This window comes from Lactuca sativa, chromosome 8 (assembly GCF_002870075.4).
Source record: "Lactuca sativa cultivar Salinas chromosome 8, Lsat_Salinas_v11, whole genome shotgun sequence".
NCBI classification, from domain to species: domain Eukaryota; kingdom Viridiplantae; phylum Streptophyta; class Magnoliopsida; order Asterales; family Asteraceae; genus Lactuca; species Lactuca sativa.
In genome coordinates this window covers 191,328,403-191,349,875 of record NC_056630.2, presented here as the reverse complement: position 1 = coordinate 191,349,875, position 21,473 = coordinate 191,328,403, and the positions used below count along the sequence as shown (strand labels likewise).

General features: G+C 36.9%; 1 protein-coding gene across 1 annotated transcript; it reads right to left on the bottom strand.

The window, feature by feature from the left end:
- Positions 1–7,975: 7,975 nt before the first annotated feature.
- Positions 7,976–12,233, bottom strand: LOC111882403 (light-inducible protein CPRF2). The gene is made up of 6 exons (XM_023878777.3): positions 11,719–12,233; positions 9,786–9,882; positions 9,428–9,638; positions 9,250–9,325; positions 8,892–9,017; positions 7,976–8,824 (listed from the first exon to the last, which is right to left on the bottom strand). Exons 1-6 carry the CDS (start codon positions 12,190–12,192, stop codon positions 8,414–8,416), a joined length of 1,395 nt encoding a protein of 464 aa, XP_023734545.1. The 5' UTR covers positions 12,193–12,233; the 3' UTR covers positions 7,976–8,413.
- Between the last annotated feature and the right edge of the window lie 9,240 nt (positions 12,234–21,473).

The following is a 21,473-nucleotide window of genomic DNA, read 5'->3' as shown; positions in this document are numbered from 1 at the left end:
GTTATTTCTGGTTATGAGAGGTCCAGTTCCTGGGACATCTCGTTAATCAGAATGGGATATTGGTCAATCCGGCCAAGATTGAGGTAGTTATGCAATGGGAGGTGCCGAGATCCCCATCCGAGATCAGGAGTTTTCTGGGATTGGCCGGCTACTATCGTAGATTTATCAAAGATTTCTCCAAGATTGCGGTTCCTCTCACCAGATTGACCAGGAAGCAAGGTTGTAAAAATCGTTCGACGTTAGCTAGTCAGTGGATTGGGGTTAAGAGATTAATCGGCAAGGCGGAGATTAATCGGGGACCATTAATTGTTAATTTGTTAGATTTTAAAAAATTAAATAGGACTAATATCATATAAAAATTCATAAATACCCCTAATATCATAACAAAATAGGTTAATATGATAAATACAACACTAATCATACCTCAAATAGTTTCTATTGAGATATAACTTCTTCAAAGTGTTAAAATTTCATCGGGTTCTACTGTTTCAGTCTTTTTGTATGCATGGATTAATCGCTAAGCGCTCTTTAATCGGTCGAGTAGCACCTAGGGATTAATCAGAGATTAATCGGGACATAATCGGGATTTTTACAACATTGCCCGGAAGGGAGTTACTTTTTTTAGGGGCCTGAGCAGCAGGCATCATTCGAGACTCTTCACCAAAGATTGTGCGAAGCTCCGATGTTAGCCCTTCCGGAGGGAGTGGAGGACTTCGTAGTCTATTGTGATGTGTCTATTTCAGGTATGGATGTAGTGTTGATGCAGAGGGTTCACGTGATAGCATATGTGTCAAGGCAGCTGGAGCCTCATGAGACGAGGTATGCCACCCATGATTTAGAGTTAGGGGCAGTGGTGTTCGCCCTCAAGATTTGGCGCCACTATCTCTATGGTGTCCAGTGTACCATATACACAGACCAAAAGATCCTGAAATACCTGATGGATCACCCCAACCTGAATATGAGACAGAGGAGATGGTTAGATGTAGTGAAGGACTATGATTGTGAGATCTTATATCACCCAGGCAAGGCTAATGTGGTAGCCGATGTCTTGAGTCGCAAAGCCGAGAGCGCTCCGATCTAGGATGTGTGTATGAGGATGACGGTGATGACTCCAGTCTTAGATACCATCCGAGAGGCTCGGGTAGAGGCTGTGAGACTGGAGAACCGCAAGAGAGAGCGTGTGATTGGGGAGGTTTCCGAGTTTATGACGGATAGTCGTGGGCTTATAACTTTCCATGAGCTGATTTGGGTGTCCTATATAGGTGGAGCTCGGCATATACTGATGGAGGAGGCGCATAGGTCGAGATTTTCGATCCATCCAGGGGCTACTAAGATGTATTTGGACCTGAAGAAAGATTATTGGTTACCCTGTATGAAGAGGGATGTGGCATGGGTAGTTGAGAGGTGCCTGACCTGTCGTCGGGTTAAGACGGAGCACCAGCGACCACATGGTCCATTGCAGCCTATGGAGATTCCCCAGTGGAAGTGGGAACAAATTTATATGGACTTTATTACCAAGTTACCAAGGACTGGGCGTGGAGTTGATGTGATTTGGGCAATTATGGACCGGCTGACGAAGAGTGCTCACTTCCTCGCTATCAGTGAGAGCTCTTCCACAGAGAGACTAGCCGAGATTTATGTGAGAGAGGTGGTAGCTCGACATGGAGTGTTGACCTCGATAGTGTCAAATCGAGATGTGTGCTTTACTTCCAGGTTTTGGAAGAAATTTCATGAGGAGTTGGGTACCCGGTTACATTTCAGTACCACATACCACCTACAGACAGACGGGCAGAGCGAGCGGACAATTCAGATGCTTGAGGACATGCTACAAGCATGTGCTATGGACTTCGGAGGAAGTTGGGACACTTATTTACCCCTGGCTGAGTTTTCTTACAACAACAGCCATCATTCGAGTATTGGCATGCCTCCCTTTGAGCTTCTATACAGGAGGAGGTGTCAGACTCCCATTTGTTGGGGAGAAGTGGGGCAGAGAGTGATGGGTGGCACTGGGATAGTGCTGAAGATGACTGAGCATATTCATCAAGTCAGACAGAGGTTACTAACGGCCCAAAGTCGCCAGAAGAGTTATGCAGACATGGGACGATCCGAGCTAGAGTTCCAGGTCGGAGATTTGTCCTCCTGAAGGTACCCCCTTAGAAAGGGTGATCAGATTCAGGAAGCGGGGCAAGTTGGGGCCCCGATACATCGGTCCTTTCAGAGTGACCACCAGAGTGGAGGTAGCATACCGGTTGGAGCTACCTGTAGAGTTGAACCAGATTCATAACACCTTCCACGTATCCCAGTTGAGGAAGTGTGTAGTCGATGAGATGGCAGTGGTACCTCTAGAGGACATTCAAGTGGATGCGAGCCTGAACTACATTGAGAGACAGATTGCTATTGTGGATCGAAAGGTGAAAGTTCTGAGAAACGAAGAGGTGTCCCTGTTTCAGGTTTAGTGGCAACATCGGAGAGGGTCCTAGTTTACTTGGCAACCGGAGTCAGAGATGCGAGAGTAGCATCCTGAGTTATTTACGGAGCATGACTTCGAGGGCGAATTCTGATTCTAGTGAGGGAGAATTGTGACATCCCAAGTCCAGGTATACCTTGTAACCCTTGATCTTTTGAGTGCTTGTCCATTTTAGTCCCTTATTGAGAAAAGGTGGTGAACGAGTATGAGAGGCGTACACGAGTGTACACTCAGCGTACTCATATGCGTGCTTTTGACGCAGAATCCACCTAGTACATTGCGCGTACCACAGGGTACGCTTGGCGTACTAGGCCCAGAGTGAAAACCCTAATTTAGGGTGAGACCACTATATAAAGGATATGATGGCCTCATTCCTGGACACCATTCTCAGACAACAAACCCTCCTAAACCCTAGCTTTTGTTCTTAGATGTTGTGAGTGCATTTGAGAGCCTTAAGAGTATTTGTGTGTTCTTGAAGTGAAGGAGAAGCTTTGGAGAAGAATGAGTGAGAGTCTAGGCCCTTGGATCTGAGCATACATGTGTTGGGAGCTTCACATAGAGGTATAAAGCTTCAAGCTTTCTCACTCTTTTGATTTGTGCATCATAGTAGAGTATTTTAGGTTTTGTCCCAAAAGTTGGAGACTTTATGAGATATTAGTTAGATAAGGTGTCTAAGTCCATAACTTATTTGGTATATACTTGACCCGACCCGGCATGGTCCATTTGGGTTGCACTTCACCCAAACGATTTATGGATAATTTTATGAGAATTGTATACTTACGATTTATTAATATATTATAAGTAATAATATATTAATATAAAGCCATGTTATTTAATTAGTTTTAATCTTGAATTAATTATGAATTAATTTAGTGATTAAAAGGAAGACTAATTAAATCATGGGCTACTATATTTATATGGTGTGGGCTAATACTCATTTGTTAATGGGCTAAGCTTATATGGAAGTCCATGGATGATCCATGGAGCTTTTAACCCATGGATCCTTGGAAAGGAAAAGACATGGGTTATTAGGGTTTCACCCTAACCATGCACACTATATAAATAAGCTTATGTTGCATGAAATAACACCCTAGAGTGTATGTGTAAGGTGTGGCCGATTTCTAAGAGTGTGTATACTCTCTCATAAAGTTTTCCAAGTTTGTGGTGATTTGTGATTTCCATTTGAGGCATTCACATTATTGGTGCTTGGCTCTCAAACTCCAAGGAATCAACACTCATCAAAAGGTATGTAATTCATCTAGTTCCTTTTATGTTTAAAAGTTCCCCATGTCATGCTAGATAAGTTATAAACCTTGGAAAAAAAATTTGCATGTATTTAGACAAACATAGATCCAAGGTTTATTAGGGTTGCATGTACACTTAGGAAGTGTTAGAATGCTCAAAACCTAACAATATTGAGCTATAGAGACTATGATCAACCCCTCTTGAGTGTATTTAGTGGTGTAGTGTCATAAAAATCCAATCTTGGGCGTTGGAATCAAGCCATGCATGAGATATGGGCTTTTTGAGATAAGAGAGTGAGTGTTTTGTGTGTTTGTGACCATATCAGCCATGCAAAGGCTTAAAGTCACTGACTTTATGGAGTAAGAGCTATTAGGGAGTCCAGATCTGTGATATGAGCCAAGGTCTTAACTGATTAAGACCAAATGAGTAGAAAGAGTGAAACTGGGATGTACATTGGGCGTAATCCTAGTACGTGCAGCATAAAGGTCGAGCATCCCCGATGCCTGCATGGCAGCAGAGTATGCCCAACGTAGAGAGCCGGTACGCGCAGCGTACTCTTTGTCGTTGACTTTTGGTTGACTTTTAGGGTTTGATCAATCTGTGGACTTTTAAGGCCATGGAGGGGTAAAATGGTCTTTTACCCTTCTGTGAGTTTGTAGAAGGGTTAGTCTAGCTTCAGTGAGAGCCGTTATTAATTAGGTATAATTATCGTTGTGTTAGGCGGAGGCTAGACTGGTGATTCGAGTTCGAGATTATCTGAGTTCTTACGAGGTGAGTCTTCTCACTATACTTACCATGAGTGGTATCTATGAGTGACCGGATGGTCTTTTGTGCTTATTTGAGTTACATCATATTATGCATTTTGTCTGTGTGATATATATGTTATATTTTGTGTTTTACTGAGATAGGACCGGAGGGTCCAAACCGAGTTATGGGGATGGAGGGTTCCACTGAGACAGGACCGGAGGGTCCAAATCGAGTTGTGAGACCAGAGGGTCCTCACTGAGACACACGACCGGAGGGTCCACACCAAGACGCATGAGACCGGAGGGTCCATGCGGAGTTATAGCCATGAGAGGCTTATTATTTGTGTATGTGGTATTTTGGGGAACTCACTAAGCTTCGTGCTTACCGTGTTATGTGTAATGTGTTTCAGGTACTTCTCAGGATCGCAGGAAGGCACCGGCTTGATTGTACACACATTCACATTGGAGATATGTTTTTGGAGGATCCTGGATTTGTGATAAACAAGTTTCGAAATTTGTGTTGAAGTTTGATACTTGAGATTTTTGAGAAAATGTGACATGTGTTTATTTGTGTTTGAAAATGAAAATTTTGGTTTGAAAATTTACGTCGTTACACAGCGGCTTTCAAAGCGGCATGCCCTGCTGTGAAACTCCCGCTCCTTAAACTAACGAGACGAGAGACCCCAGTAAGATCCACATATGCATGCTTCCCTCCTACCCATCCAATGACCAAAATGTCAGCCGGTATAAGTGTGGATCTTCCATCCTGTGGATTTGTCAAAAAGTTCACTAGCGCTTCTTTCTTTGTAGAAATATCAGCACGCCGACAAGCATCAAAGAGAACATCCCTAACCATATCACGTCTATACTTGAAACCAGGGAGCTCTCTACAATGAACCGCATGTTCCCCAAATGTATCCAATATAAGTTATTTACCAAAATGAAAAGGACTATCGGATGTGTGTGTGTGTGTGTGTGTGTATATATATATATATATATATATATATATATATATATATATATATATATATATATATATATATATATATATATATATATATATATATGAGAGAGAGAGAGAGGAATGAAAGAGTTAAAGCAAATAAACCGTCCAACTCAACTGGATGGTAGTTTCGTTTTGTTGAAGGGAGGCACATGTTCGAAACCCCCTCCCAATCAATGTTTTAAAAACCGGTTTTTTAGTTGAACCGGTATGGTGACCAGTTCTCGGTTCGACTGTCGGGTTAAACGGTTTCTATAGTTTTCATCTTTTTTGCTATTTTCATATACATACATACATATATAAATCATGAATTTGACATTTATAAGTCCAAACATTAAAAATACATATAAAAATTAGTTGTTGATTAATCCAAATACATTAAAATAATACATAACCATAAGTTTTAGTGTTTTACATCGATCTATATATGTACAAAAGAAAATAAAATATAATACAAAAACAAAATATAGTTTTAGATGAATACAAATACATCAAAAAAATTTATAACATTTACCATATGTCTTTATTAGAGAAAAATAAATAAAGGAAAATCTCCAGAAAAGTCCCAATATTTTACCCTAATTTACGAAAAAGTCCCAAACTAAAATTTGTTTACGAAAAAGTCCCAATTACCGGTAAAAACGACGATTTAACCCTATTTCCCCGGATTACCGGTTTCATTACTTACCCGGTTTTAATAAAGTCTCATTGTTTTACCATAATTTACGAATAAGTCCCAAATTATGGTAAAATAATGGGACTTTAATGAAAATTATGGTAAAATAATAGGACTTTAATGAAACCGGGTAAGTATTGAAACCGATAAATCGGAAAAAAGGGGTCAAATCATCATTTTTCCCGGTAATCGGGACTTTTTCATAAACCAATTTTAGTTTGGGACTTTTTCGTAAATTAGGGTGAAATATTAGGACTTTTCCGAAGATTTCCCAATAAATAAATTTGAAAAACTTACCAAAGTTTATTATGCAAATGGTTCTTTTCCATGTATTTTTATTCGGTTTAACCGATTCAACCGGATTTTCTAAAAACCAGTCGGTTTAGTCCGATTCAGAAATCGACTTAAAACCGATGATAGTTGAACCGCTCCCTCCTCCAGTTCCCGGTCCAACCGGTTTGACCGGCCAGTTTTAACCGGTTTTTAAAACATTGCTTCCAATATTTTCTTAAAAAATTCCGATTTTTTGTTTATAAGGAAGAAGCGAAAATGGCATGCCACGTAGGCTAGATCAACAATGCTTCCATCTTGGAGTGTCAGAAAGACATGTGACCCGGTAAAAATGTCATAAAGGGCTAAATTATAAACATTAATCCGTTTTTTTGGTTTTTTTATTTTAAAAAAATAGAATTTAATTGTTATTTTTCCCAAAGTTTAAGACTTTTCTAAAAATTTCCCTATATAAATTAAATAGAAATATTTGTAATTTTTCATATATATGAAAGTTAGGAAATTGCTTGATCAAGTTTAAGATCTAGTGATCTACTACAAATCTCGTTTACTATTTTATTTTATTTTTTTGAATGGCGGAATATTATTAGCTAGCAAGAGGCTAGAAAATGAATTATATCAACTTAGTAACATTAAAAGGATTATGAAGTCAAGAGAACCAACTAATATTGGTTTTACTACACCTACTAGAAATTCAAACATAAAATTTATGAACATCGTCAAAAATCAAAGATTTTTTAGGCGTTTTCTCTCTGAAGATCACACCGTTCCTGAAATTTCAAATGCACCAAAATGTAGTCAATATAACTGCATCGAAAGCCTTACGCTGACCAATTTTCCATGTAGTAGAGTCAGCCCAATTGAAAAGAGAAATGACAATCAACTGAGAAGAACAATTAACACCCCACCAAATCGCAATACGGGACCAAAGAGCGATCATTTACTATTTTATTAGTCATGCTCACGAATCAAATTCAAGTTTGCTAAATATGACTATTATTAAATTTTGTTTTGATTAGTTGACTAATTATATAATTGGTTATATATAATTTAGTGGTGGTTGATACATAAAAAATAAAGATGTAATTATAACGAATTTATTTATATTTTAATTTATTTTAATAGTCTACTAAGGTTAAAAAAATAGTTTCTTCTTGTAAACTATAGACATTTGATCTACATCTCTTCTACTCTTGTCTATAGACAAACCATAAACGTTTTACTTCTTAAAAAATAAACTCCACTTTATTCTTTTCGTGTGTAACCCTACATAAAGTCGAATGTTCTCGGTTTTTCAGTACATCAACCAAATTCTGCAAGCAAAGGTTCCAAGATTCATGAAGATATGTATCGACATACATTCCATGCTTGTTTGGGTAATAACAAGATTTCCCAATATCATGTTAAGAATGGCTCGGATTTCTTGCAACTTTGCTTGTTTTATATTACACCTTCCTCCAAGTACAAAACTTTTTTTATTCAAACAAAATAAAACTAACCAAAACCTAAGAAAGAGGACTAGGAACATAATCCTTCAAGAATCAAAAGATCCAAAAGAAATAAAATCCATCAAATTTGTTCACATTCAGTGTTTCAATTTGTCCAATTTTAAACAAGACATCAATGGAGGAAGAAATATGCACAATCCAAATACTAGACCACCAACTGATATTTGACACAAAAATCAGGCTCCCCAATCGAGCCTCTGCACATAAAAATGACTTGAGTTAAAATTAGAATTCAATCCTTGCCAAGACTGTATTTTTGCTACACATGACATGACAAAACAGAACAACACAAAACAGATTGTACTACATATGTCTTGCATTGAACCAAGACCGGATGACGTGAATGGGACAAAAGAATGCAATTATCTGCCCCCCACCCAAAAAGGTGCAACAATAATACCCCTAGAAAGCTTGTATTATACTGTGTGCTGTACTGTCCTGTTTTGTCATGTCCTGTTATGTTCTATTGAACACAGTCTAACGGTCTTGGGGGACATCCCCACGGAACCGTTTTTGCAAATGTTCCAAGCTCGCAACACGTTGCATCGACGCGGTTCGGCCTATTTTCGGTGGCCCGACTTCCGGCATCATGGGGTTGTGCGGTTGAACGTTTTCAACGGGTGGGAGGTTTACAGGCATTCGTTGAGCAGGTATGTGGTGGTTGGTGGCGGGAGTAGGATGGTGGGGGTTGGTGGCGGGAGGTGGTTGGCCGGAGTAAAAGTGTTGTTGTTTCATGTCATCTTGTAAAGGAACGGAAGTATCCGAGGGTGCATCGGATGGGCTACAAGAATAGGATGGCATGGGACCCATTGTTGATATATCCGACATGGTTTGAACCATTGGGTTAAAACCCGTAATTCTTTTCACACTTTCTTCAGCCATTTTCACCTGTATATAAATCATATTAATTACAAATTTATAAATTTATAATTACATTACTTTTGAAAATACTAACCTTTGCTCTCATTGTTTCAACATCAGCTTTCAGCACTCTATTATCAACAGCTGCTTCATTGTATTTTTGGCTTATGTCTGTGAGACGCTTCAGTAATGAAGAATTTTCTCCCCTTAATTGAGAAACCTATCAACAAGTATAAAAATATTTTATTTAATTAGATCATTTATCTAACTTTAGGCCATTTCTGTGACATAGGACATGACAAAACAGACTGTATTGTGTTTGATGTGATGTGCAGTGACAATGACAATGACAATGACAATGACCGGATAAAACAGGTTGTACTGTGATTCACTCTCGTCTGTGAAAAAGACGTAAATACCCTCCTCATTTTTATTTAAAAAAAGGAAAAGACCTGTGTCTCAAGCTCAGTCAAATGGGCCTGCTTTCTCCTCCTTGATCGCCTAGCAGATTCTCTGTTTGATAGCATTCTAAAAAGAAAAGAAAAAATAACAACATATTTTCATTTATCTGTGTACTATATATTAAAGCAATATCTTATTAAATCTAAAGATGAAACCCTATTTACTTACCTTCTGACACGTTTTGCATCTGTGGGGTCCATATTTTGAGTTGTTTCTGTATCTCCATCAAGTTCATCATCATCTGATAATTCTCTTGATGATCCACTTGTTGCTGATTTCACTGGAATTGCAACCGCCTTCTTTTGTATAATGGGCAAAGAAGGGATCCCGATAGGCCCACCACTTTCCTTACTTGGTCCCTTGGGATCAAACCCTGACACTATGTGAAACAAAATAACAATCTACTTTTATTTATCTTTTTAATTTGCCCTCATTTACTTTTTTTTTTCTTATACATCATTTATCCAAAAAGCAATTTGAAATTTGATTGAATTTCTAATATTGTAAGAAGTTAAAAGGTACAAACCTTTAGAAGGCACTTGGTATCCCAATTGTGAGGTGTTGGAGGCTTGTGATCCATTGTCAGTTACACCAGCAAAATCTTGAGCTTTTGCAGAAGATGCCTAAGAGAAACAATTATAGAAGTGAATTTCTTTTTATTTGGATGATAATGCTATAATTGGGTAGAATTTTCAAATTACAGGTGTAAAATAAGAAAATATGAAAGTGGGATGCTAATATGCTATAATAAACAAATCAATGAAGTATATTGTTATTTCTTGCATTTATAATACTACGAGTCTACGAGGTTATCCTAAATTAAATACAATTTATGTGCAGTTTATTTTGAGTTAATGGCCTTAATGGGAACAGCTCAATTAGGTAAGCTACATGCCTATATATAAGTGTTTCTTTTTGACTTGCTGCAGAAAGAATAACTGTAATAGGAGGCAAAAGTCAAGGAATAATTATACAAAGTATTGAAAGGTCAACCTTGTATTATTATAATCATAATCATAATTGTAATAATAATACTGATAATGGTAACAATAATAATGAAAATAGTAATTATAATAATAATAATAATAACAACAACAACAACAATAATAATGACAGTAAAGCTTGGAGAAAAAGAGAGATGCAAAAAACCTAAATACTCTTCATGAAGAAATAATTTAATTATTTAATCCTACATAAACAACTACATATCTATTATTAGAACATCGATTCCTCCAAATAACATCAAGACAAGATGACACTTTGTCCTTTTGTTCCTTTATTCTATATTCTACACCAAATTGTTTATTGATACAATTGTACATCCATCTAAAAAGCCAACATCTGCACATCCCTTTCTACTAATGGATGGAACAAGAATATAATCAAACAGAATTGCCTAATACTCTTTGTAAGAACCAAAGTTTCACAACAATATCTATTTTGTCACCATTAATTTCTTTGGATATAGAATCTTAACATTGTGTTCTCAAACGTCTTTTTGGAGAGAAAGAGGGGAAAGGGAAAAAAAACAAACAAACATATGTGTTAATCCTAACTATAGCAATCCTTGTGATAGTAAACCACTTAGCAAGACAATTAATCCTATTTTTCCTCTACATATGTGTACATCTCTATGCATCCCAGCCAAAAGCAAAACTTAAAATCAAAAGGTGGATCTCTTTAATAGTTACATAAATTATGATTTGCAATAGAAGTACATACACAATTCAAAGTAATTAAAATGGAAAAGGATATAGGGGATAGAATTTGAGCAGTTAGAATATGATCTACTTTTTGGAGAATATGAGAATGAACAAGATATTTCTAGTTTCATGATTCATGGGAGGACGTTTATTTAAACACAATCCCATCCAGATAATCAACTTCAAAATTTGTGGTGTGTCATTGTGTACTATACTTCTGTTTAGTCTTCCCAATTAGAAATCGTATGAGATTGGTTTGATTGATTCATCTATGGACTATGGTGTTATGCAAGAATCCCTTTTTTGCCTCTGCACCATTGGTTCTACTATCATTAATGAGCAATACTTGAATGATTATTTCAGAGTTGAGGGACACAATTTACATCATAATACTAAAAGGCATTGCTTCTAGTAAAATTATTTCACCGTTCATTATTAAAAAAAGTTGCATCATATGTGTTTATAGCTATTTTTTGCATTTTAATTTGATTCTTATGGATGTTACAAGAGTAAATTATATTCCCCTTCTAATCGATTTAATGCGCATCAATCTCCTCTTAACCTCTGTTGTGTAAATCTACTGGCTATCGATCACGTTGCTAGTTATTTGACATTATCTCTTATTAGAACTAGAAAGTAAAAGAAACTAGCAATGTTATCAAATCTAAGCGCGGATTTTGAGTTTTACTCAGCAAACGGGCAACATAAGATAAAATATAGATTTGAAAGAGATGCAGGAAAAACAAATATGCATACCCTAGTCAAAGCAACAGCTGCACAAGCGAGATTGAGACGACTTTTGAGGTAAGCCTGGTACTCCTCCGAATCAATAGGAACATTAGGAGGTCCGCCGGCTAAGGAAGCACCAAACGAAGTCGTCGCAGCTGCGCCACCACCAGTGGTACTGCCAGTTGTTCTGCCGCTCTCGTTGTTCTTCAAAGTAGCAGTGGTGGTGGCAACAGCCTGATTTTTGTCTCGAACCTCGTCTTGATCCTTGATCTCGACAACTTCGTTTGGTCTAGAAGATGAAGATTCCGGTGGCGCCGATGCCTCTTGGAGAAAACGTTGAAATTGCCACTCAGACATACTCCGATTCATCATCGCCGGCGTTGACTTGCTCTTAGATGCGGATGAGGAAGATGATGATTCATCCTCGTCGGCGGCCCCGGCGGCCGGCGATGGCGACCAAAAGTGGCCCGCAATATCGTCCACTGAAAACATCCTATCCATTTCTCTCTCCTCTCAATTTCGACTTTAAGCATACGTATCTGAGTAGTTGCGCTCGTGGACCTTTTATCATTAAGAATTTTTTCAAACATGTCCCTCAACTTATTTTTCTCCAATAATTATGCATATTCTCTTTGAATATATCATAAATAGTCCCCAATATAATTTTGACTCAAGTCAATCACTTTCAAATGTATCACACAACAATCAAATGTATCACGCAACAATCAACAATATAAAAGTCGATCATTTTCAAATGTATCACACAACAATTCACACTAATCCCAACCGGTTGTTAAGCAAATATTAAGTATATTTCATATATTTTGTCCTCATTGACTATTAAATCAATACTTTTTTAATAAGAAAAAGATAATATACTGATCGTTTTATTCAAATTCTTAGAAATGTCCCGGTTACCTCATTTCCGTTTCCTTCAGGTGGCTTTGCTAAGATAGAACTTGATCTGGTATATAAGATGTTGAGTTGACAATTGAGGTTAAACTGAAACGAAATACAACTTTCACCATCATTTCAAATGTCCAAATCACAAACAAAGATAATGGCATCCACTTCTTCTATTGGGGAGCTCAAATGTATGTACATCAATTAGTCGACTTGGAAAAGTATAGGGGTAACATGAGATTGTGATCAATGTGGAATGTGGACTTTTTAGACTCCAATCAACAAAATACAAGTTTATTGGATGCCTTAATATTAGACAACGCTAGTAAAATTTCATTAGTTGGTTATGTCTTAGATAGTAAATGTTATACTAACCAATAAAAAACGAAATGTAATACTATGATAAACAAATAGATTAATGTGTTGCTAAATTTTTTAAAATAAATTGCTTTTAACCCCAAATATATGAAAAGTTTGAAATAAAAAACAAAAATAAAAATTGATGTAATTTCAAATTTATTTGTAGCATATATATTTAAAATAAAAAAAAAACTTATCAATGACATTTGTATACCAATTTCGTGTCGCCATTAATTATCTATTTTTTAATTGCATACATAGTTAATTATAAGGTAAGTATCTTTTCATCTTAAGTAGTTGGATATGTTTTATATGCCCGAATTACTTGTAGACCAAGATAGGTAGGTAAAAATTATTGGAGATACAGTGGAGATATGCACAATTAAGGTTTCATATATATATATATATATATATATATATATATATATATATATATATATATATATATATATATATATATATATATATATATATATATATATATATATATATATATAGGGTTAGGTTCATGTGAAACGGCCTAATTTTGTGAGACCGTGAGACACATTTTTTTATTTTTTTATTTATTTTTTAATTTTTTTTTTTTAGTTAATTCAAGTTCCGAAAATAATATTTTAAAAAAAAAGAATTTTTGGATTTTTCCACTTATTTTGCATTTTAAAATTATTTTTTAGAATATGTACAGTGTAATATTCTATTAGAATATTTCACGTATTTTTCAAAAAAAAATGGAATTTATTTTTATTTTTTTTTAGTTAATTCAAGTTCCGAAAATAATATTAAATTTTTTTTTTTTAGATTTTTCCATTTATTCTGCATTTTAAAATTATTTTTTAGAATATGTTATTGTAATATTCTATTAGAATATTTCACGTATTTTTCAAAAAAACGGAATTTTTTTTTATTATTTTTATTTTTTTTAGTTAATTCAAGTTCCGAAAATAATATTTAAAAAAGGAATTTTTGGATTTTTCCATTTATTTTGCATTTTAAAATTATTTTTAGATTTGGTCTCTCTCTCTCTCTCTCTCTCTCTATATATATATATATATATATATATATATATATATATATATATATATTATGTACAATATATATTTTTGTTAAATAAAAGGAATTAGGGTTGTGATATGGTTTATTTCATTCAAAACATGAAATTAGTATAAGAGAATACATTGTTGTCTACATCGATTAGACTTCATTTTAGATTATTTTAATGATGCAAAACAACATCGTGTGCAACTTAAAATAAACAACTTAGCTAATAATGCATATATAGTTACATTTTGTTATCGTTTGAAGAGTTTTGTCACTCGTTTATATTGTGTATATTATTTGGCATACCCTAAAACAAAATAGTGACTACGCCACTGAAGATTTGTTATTATTTTTATATTAAACTATGATTTTACCCGCTGCATGTTGCGGCGACCGTAATGAATTTAAAGAGTAGTAGAAAATAAGGTAATTATGTAAATTCGGTAATTATATGTTGAAAATATACCAAAAGTTAGTTACATGAGGTACTACATTCATTAATTATAATTTCTGGATGTAAAGCCTAATTTGTTTACATACAAAAGACGTTGCCTCTTTTTATTTATGGGGTGTTTGGCTTGGCTATTTAGAGGCCAAAAGTCATTTTTGGAAAAGTTGCAAAAAGTCAGGTTTTTCTAACTTTTCCAAAAAGTTGATTTTTCTTTTATCCAAAATCCAAAAGTAGCTTTTAAAAGTTTTTTGCCAAACATCTTTTACCTTTGATCTTTTCCTAAAAGGACTTTTGGCCTCTCAAAAGCTAAGCCAAACACCCCCTTAGTTTAACCACAAAATGGTACATATATTTAGTTTAACTACAAAATGGTACATAACAGATAACATGCCTCATGCGAATTTCTGTCGGTTGCTAAACAACAAGAAAAATAAAGACAATAAACTTCAAAGGCAAACCTTAACTATAGAGTATAATAATAGCCATGCAATGTGCCTGTAAAAAACAAACGTGCAAAACAAAAAATCAGTATAAATTATGACTGTATACATTAAGAATACTACAAATTTGTATTTTTGGTGAAAACCTTCACGGGAAAATCAGAAAGGCAATCCAACTTCACATTGGTCACCAAAAAATAATGCAAAATGGTGCATTTACGAATAAAAAATAAGAAACGGATTTATGTTGGACTACATTGCTATCTTTTTTGGTTACAAATACTCAATTTCGTGTTGATTTACCCATTCGACTGTTATGCAAATTTAAACATTCAATGGTTTTTGGTGCGGAGACATATAAATGGATATGTGTCTTTAATCAAATATAGTATATAATACAATCATATACATTGTAACATTTGGTTTCTGGTATGCATTTATTTATAAATTATTCATTTTTATAGAGCTACTCGACGAGTTGGAAGCCCCAGACTCATCAAGTAGAAATGAGTCTTGGACGCGGGTTTTAAGCTATCTACTCGACGAGTCGAGAGCCCTCAACTCGGCGAGTAGGTCTGCCAGAGTGAAACCCTAATTTCGGGGTTTTGGACCCTATTTAAGCATCTTAATCCCCACATTTTGGCCTCATTTCCAGCCTCCAAGTCTCAAACCCTAATCCACGAAACCCTAGAGCATTATGTGAGTGTGTGAGCTATTTTTTAGTGTTCTTGTGTGTTTTGAAGCCTGTAGAAGAAGAAGAAGCTTGAGGACTCCAAGAGAAGATTGTAGATCCATAAACGACATCTTTGTCCCTTCACTTTCTGGTAATCAAGTCTCTAACTTGATCATTCATTCATTAGATCTACTTATTTCCACTTTTTGAGAGTTTTGGTTCAAGAAGTTTGACCCTTGGGGTTTGGATGTCCCAAGCAAGGATCCTTTCAGATCTGAGATCATTAAGGGTTGTTAAGGCATAAGGTGCAAACTTTATGCCATTGAAGCCTCCATGCAATCTCTAAGGTGTTGTTATGGCCTTTTGTTCCCCAAAAGGCCATGCATGGAAGGAAAGTTTAAGGGTTTATGTGTTCTTCTGGTATCTAGGACCTAGATCTGGGTTTTCATGCATTAGTTTGGAGTAATAAGGTTGTTAGACAAAGATCTATGTCCTAAGGAACTAGAGTTTTAGCAAAAAACCATTAAGATGGGTTATCAGCGGGTAAAGTTGGAATTTTACCCCTAAATGGGGCATTTCCAATGTATAGACGAAGTTTGGACTTTGGATCTGAGAGTAGAGGCTTAGTCTATTAAGATGGCCAAATAGACAGAGGAACTCGTCGAGTCCATAAGGGAACTCGACGAGTTGGGTCGTGTTGTCCCGTTTCAGCTTAAGACAGAACTCGACGAGTCTGTGAAGGGACTCGATGAGTTGATTCGCTAAATCACGGCCATGAGCAGCCTAGAACTCGACGAGTCGGGGGGATGTCTCGACGAGTTGGGTCGCGATTTCGGGACTGTTAAGTTAAAGAACTCGATAAGTTGATAGGTCGACTCGGTGAGTTGGTCAACCCAAAATGTTGACTTTGACCAAAGCGTTGACTATGACCAGGGGTAAGATGGTCATTTTACCCTAAGGAGGATTATTAGGTTTTGACTAAGTGTTATTGTGATATTAATGGTCGGGGAGTCGTTGGAGCAGCCATCGGAGATTCCTCACTCGAGATTTCAGCAGTCAGTTTTGCAATGTGAGTTTCCTTTAGTAGGAACGGGTATAAGGCACCAATGTTGGCCCCTATAGAGTATCTAAGTGTGGGCTGGGCCCGTATCTTAGAATGATTATGTTTAGTAGCTAAGTGTGGGCTGGGACCGTATCTTAGACTTGTTATGATTAGTAGTTAAGTGTGGGTTGGGCCCATATCTTAGTATTATCTGAGTATGTTATTGAACTGGTAGTTTATAGTTATACTTGTTGTATGTGTGATACTTGTATGCATGTTTAGTTAGCGAGGTGTGGGGGGCATATCTCTCAGACAACGGAGTGTGGGCGAGGCTCGTACCTCCTAGCAAGCTGAGTGTGGGCGAGGCCCATATCTCTTAGTTAGCAGAGTGTGGGTGAGGCCCATATCTCTGAGATAGTTGAGTATGGGCGAGGCTTGTATCTCATAGTTAGCCGAGTGTGGGCGAGGGCCTGTATCTCCTTGAGTGTGGGCGAGACCCATATCTCCTAGTTGCATGTTTTATTTTATGTGTATGGTATGGGTTAGTTTGGGGAGACTCACTAAGCTTCGTGCTTATAGTTTTCAGTTTTGGTTTCAGATACTTCCGGTAGCAAAGGGAAGAGCTCGGGATGATTGCAGTGCACACACCATTCGTTTAGCCTAGGATGTTTTAGACTCTGATATTCTAACACATGCTTTTGATACAATATACTGACATGATGATTTTGTGATACATTAATTATGTTTTTATGAGATGATGGATGGTATTTATGGTTTTATGAATAATTAAAAATGAAATTTTGGACTGTATTTTTGGGATGTTTCAAGTTGGTATCAGAGCCTTGGTTTGAGGGATTCGGGTACACTCTTGGGTGTGTCTGGACTCAAACTGAGGACTTGGTATTAAAATTTTCAAAAGAAAAATCATTATTATAAAAAGAAATTTGAAAAGAGAAAGGAATTTAAAAAGAGAAAAGGGTGTAGTGCATGCAATCAGCCGAGCTCAAGTAAGTACTCCCAAATTACCCATACAAGTTTATGTTATGATATGTTATGAGAACTGCATACTAGAGTAAGACTAAGGATCTAGGAAGGATGTCTTATGTGCCTGTTATATATGTATCATCTTTATGAGAACTGCATGCTAGATTAGGGCTAATGTGACATCCCCATTTTTACGGCCAGAAAAGACCGATTTTGTTTATGCTTTTTAATAAAAATCAAAGTAACTTCTTAAGAAAAGTATTGCGGAATTTGTTCCCAAAACAAAATATGATATAAATTTTATCAAAGCATTTCTTAAAGAAATGCATTTCCATTACTTTACAAAAACTCGGGATGTCAATCATCGATACAGACCATAAGCATAAACTAACAAGAAATAAACATCTTAGGCCACAAAACACTATCTGGCCTCAAATCCGAAATCTCTCGTCAAATCATCCAACTATGCTTTTGCCGCTACTTGTAATACAAGAAACTAAGTGGGTCAGGTTGGGGAGCCTAGTGAGCATATAGGGTTTTCAACCTATAACAATAAGTTCATTATTTATTTTCATCAAATTACTAACCCGATTACCCGTTCCCGTTATCCTCACTTTACGTCCCTAGAGCATCTATTATAAGGGACCTATTCTAAGGAATTTCATCGAGATGGACACTACTACTAAGGGGATTCCTCTGCTATATGTGTCCATAAGGCAATCATGGGGGGATGGAGTACATCTTCAAAAACACCTACAGGTTGCGAGCCTGCTAGCGTTCCATTGGACGGCCTAGAAAAGTCTGTGTTCATCATCTATACTCCGCTAGACGACTGAATCATCTTAAACATTGTAAACATCAAGGCCTCTCATCAATTTAAAACACACATAATCTATTTCATCTACCCATTGTTCTACCCAACATATTTGTAGATACAAAATACATATATGGTCCACATCTGTAAAACAAAGCTTACATCTTTCATCCAACATACTTTCAAAGCATAAATTGTTTATACAGTCTAGATCTAAAGAATAATGTTTACATCTTTCATCCAGCATGACTTTCAAAGCATAAAATATATATACGGTCTAGATCTGAAGAAAAAGTTCAGATCCGAAAGAAAGAAGTTCAAATCTTTCGTAGATCTCAAAGTACACAGTTTAGATCTAAAGAAAAAGCTTAGATCTGAGGTGAGAAAGTGTAGATTTGAAAGAAAAAGTATCAGATCTGAAAGAAAAGTGTTAGATCAGAAAGATAAAGTGTAGATCTGAAGGTAAAAGTTTCAGATCTGAAAGAAAGAAGCATAGATCTTTCATTTAGCAACATCTCAAGTAAATAGCTAACATATACCTATACATATAGCACATAAAATACTTCTTATCTATGTGTAAGATGAAAGTGACTATACACTCACCTGATACAGAGTGCTTTGGACAGCACCTCGCTTCTGAAAATAATCTTCTTTGACAAAACTGGGAAGTTTGCTTGAAAACCTAGCTCTGCGCGGGCAGAGTTTCAAACCGAAAAACTCTTTTTCTTGGAGACTCCGGGAGCCTCGGGGCTTCCTTCGGGTGCTAGGGGGTTCAACTAGGCTTAGGAGGGTATTTGGGTGAGTTAGAGAGAAAATAGAGAGAGAAAGTAGAAGGATTTGGTCTGAAATACTCGGCAGCCCTCGCAGCCCTTTTATAGGCGCGGGCCTCCTCGGAACGCTGGGTGTACCCATAGTGGTACGTTGTGCATAGGGGCAGGTGTCTCACTTCGCGTGGGGCAACGTGGTCGTCTCTGGAACCGCAGAAAAAGTTAATAAGCGGGGCGTAGGGTCCTCGTACGCGGGGCGTAGTTGGTACGCGAGGCGTCCGAAGTCTACGCTGGGAGTAGCCTCGCATCCAGCTTCACAAATTGCACACTTAACTTCTAAAAATCATAACTTTCGCATGCGAGCTCCATTTTCGACATTCTTTATATCCACGCGTAGGCGGTAACGTACTCTCCAACTTTCGTTTAGACTCTGTCGGCTAATTTTGACTTTATTTTAAAAGTTTTATTTTTAACAGGCCGTGACAGGATTGGTCCGTTAAAAATTCATACTTCTTCATCCGACGTCCATTTTCGTCTGCCTTTTTATCGTTGTGCTACTATTAACGAGATCTTCGATTCTCGTTTAGGTTGCGTCGGCTAAAAAAAACCGCTCAATCTAATATTCGAACTTCGGTTTGTACACTGCTAAGCTGAAAATTCGAAAAATCATAACTTCCTCATACGAAGTCAGATTTGGGCGTTCTTATTATGGACGCTCTCGGTTTAACGTTTTCTACGAATTTCATCTATATCGCTAAGGCTAAAAGTCATTTTATCGTAAATTCACTATTTACGCTTCCTGGTGTCGTGTCGGTTCCGTCGCGGAACTTTGACGGGTCGTAACTTCTTCTTTATAACTCGGATTTCGGCGTTCTTTATATCTCTGGAATCTTTGTTTTGACCACTACAACTTTATATAAAGATATCAGGTTTATCTCTCACTTTAATTTTGACGCTTATTTTTATTCTTTATTAATTATATCTTTATAATTAAGCATAAAGCACATAAATTCACATAATTCACGTAATACTCAAATAATTCATCTTTATTGCTTCAAAAGAGTTACAATAGTTAACCTAGACTATTACATCATCTACTAATGCTTAGCCCCAACACACGGGCATTACAGTTCTCCCCCCCTTAGGATGATTCTGTCCCAGAATCATGCGTCGGCAAACAGATGCGGACAGCGACTCATCATGTCACTTTCTGTTTCCCAAGTGAGATTCGACCCATTCGTATGTTTCCAACGGACTAGCACTATGTCGACCATCTTGCGTCGTAACTTCTTAGTCTTACGGTCAACGATAGCCTCAGGCTCATCAATTAGCCTCTTATTCTCATCCATCCTTAACTCTGAGATTGGAATTATGTCGATAACTTCTCCCGTGAATTTCCTCAAATAACACACATGGAAGGTGTTATGAATACCGTCTAGTTCTTCAGGCAATTCGAGCTTGTAAGCTTGGTTCCCAATCTTCTGAAGAACTTTGAATGGTCCAATAAACCTTGGACTCAACTTTCCTCGTTTACCGAATCCTATAAGTCCCTTCCACGGTGAGACTTTAAGCAAAACGGAATCTCCAACTTCAAAAGTCATCGGTCGTCTCTTCTTATCAGCATAGCTCTTCTGACGATCCTGAGCTGCTAATATCCTTTCCCTAATCACCTTTAACTTCTCAGCAATCTGATGGACTATCTCGGGGCCCATAAACTGCTTTTCTCCGGCTTCAAGCCAACAAGATGGTGTACGACACTTTTGTCCATATAAGGCTTGATAAGGTGCCATCTTGATGCTCGAATGGTAACTAGTGTTATAGGAAAACTCTACCAGAGGTAAGTGTTCATCCCAGTTACCTTGGAACTCTAGGGTACATGCTCTTAGCATATCTTCCAACGTTTGAATCGTTCTTTCACTCTGACCATCAGTTTGCGGATGATAAGTTGTACTTAACCACAATTTCATACCCAATTCCTCTTGTAGACTCTTCCAACACCTTGATGTGAAACGACTATCACGATCTGATACAATCATTAAAGGAACACCGTGAAGTCTTACCACCTCCTTCACATAAGTATTTGCGAGCTTATCCATCGACCATCTTTCGCTAGCTGCTATGAAGTGTGCACTCTTAGTGAACCGATCAACGACTACCCAAATCATGTCATGATCGTCCTTCGTTCTGGGCAGTTTAGTGACAAAATCCATAGTAATGTCTTCCTATCTACCCATGGGAACAGGTAAAGGTTCTAAACTCCCATATGGTTTCTGATGTTTTGCTTTAATTCTCGCACATGTCACACACTCG

Coding starts and splice junctions, on each gene's coding strand:
- LOC111882403 (XM_023878777.3), bottom strand. CDS start 12,192: ATGGATAGGATGTTTTCAGTGGACGATATTGCGGGCCACTTTTGGTCG. Junction 9,018..9,249: donor TGACTGAGCTTGAGACACAG/GTCTTTTCCTTT, acceptor ACTTGTTGATAG/GTTTCTCAATTAAGGGGAGA. Junction 8,825..8,891: donor TTGAAACAATGAGAGCAAAG/GTTAGTATTTTC, acceptor ATTTATATACAG/GTGAAAATGGCTGAAGAAAG.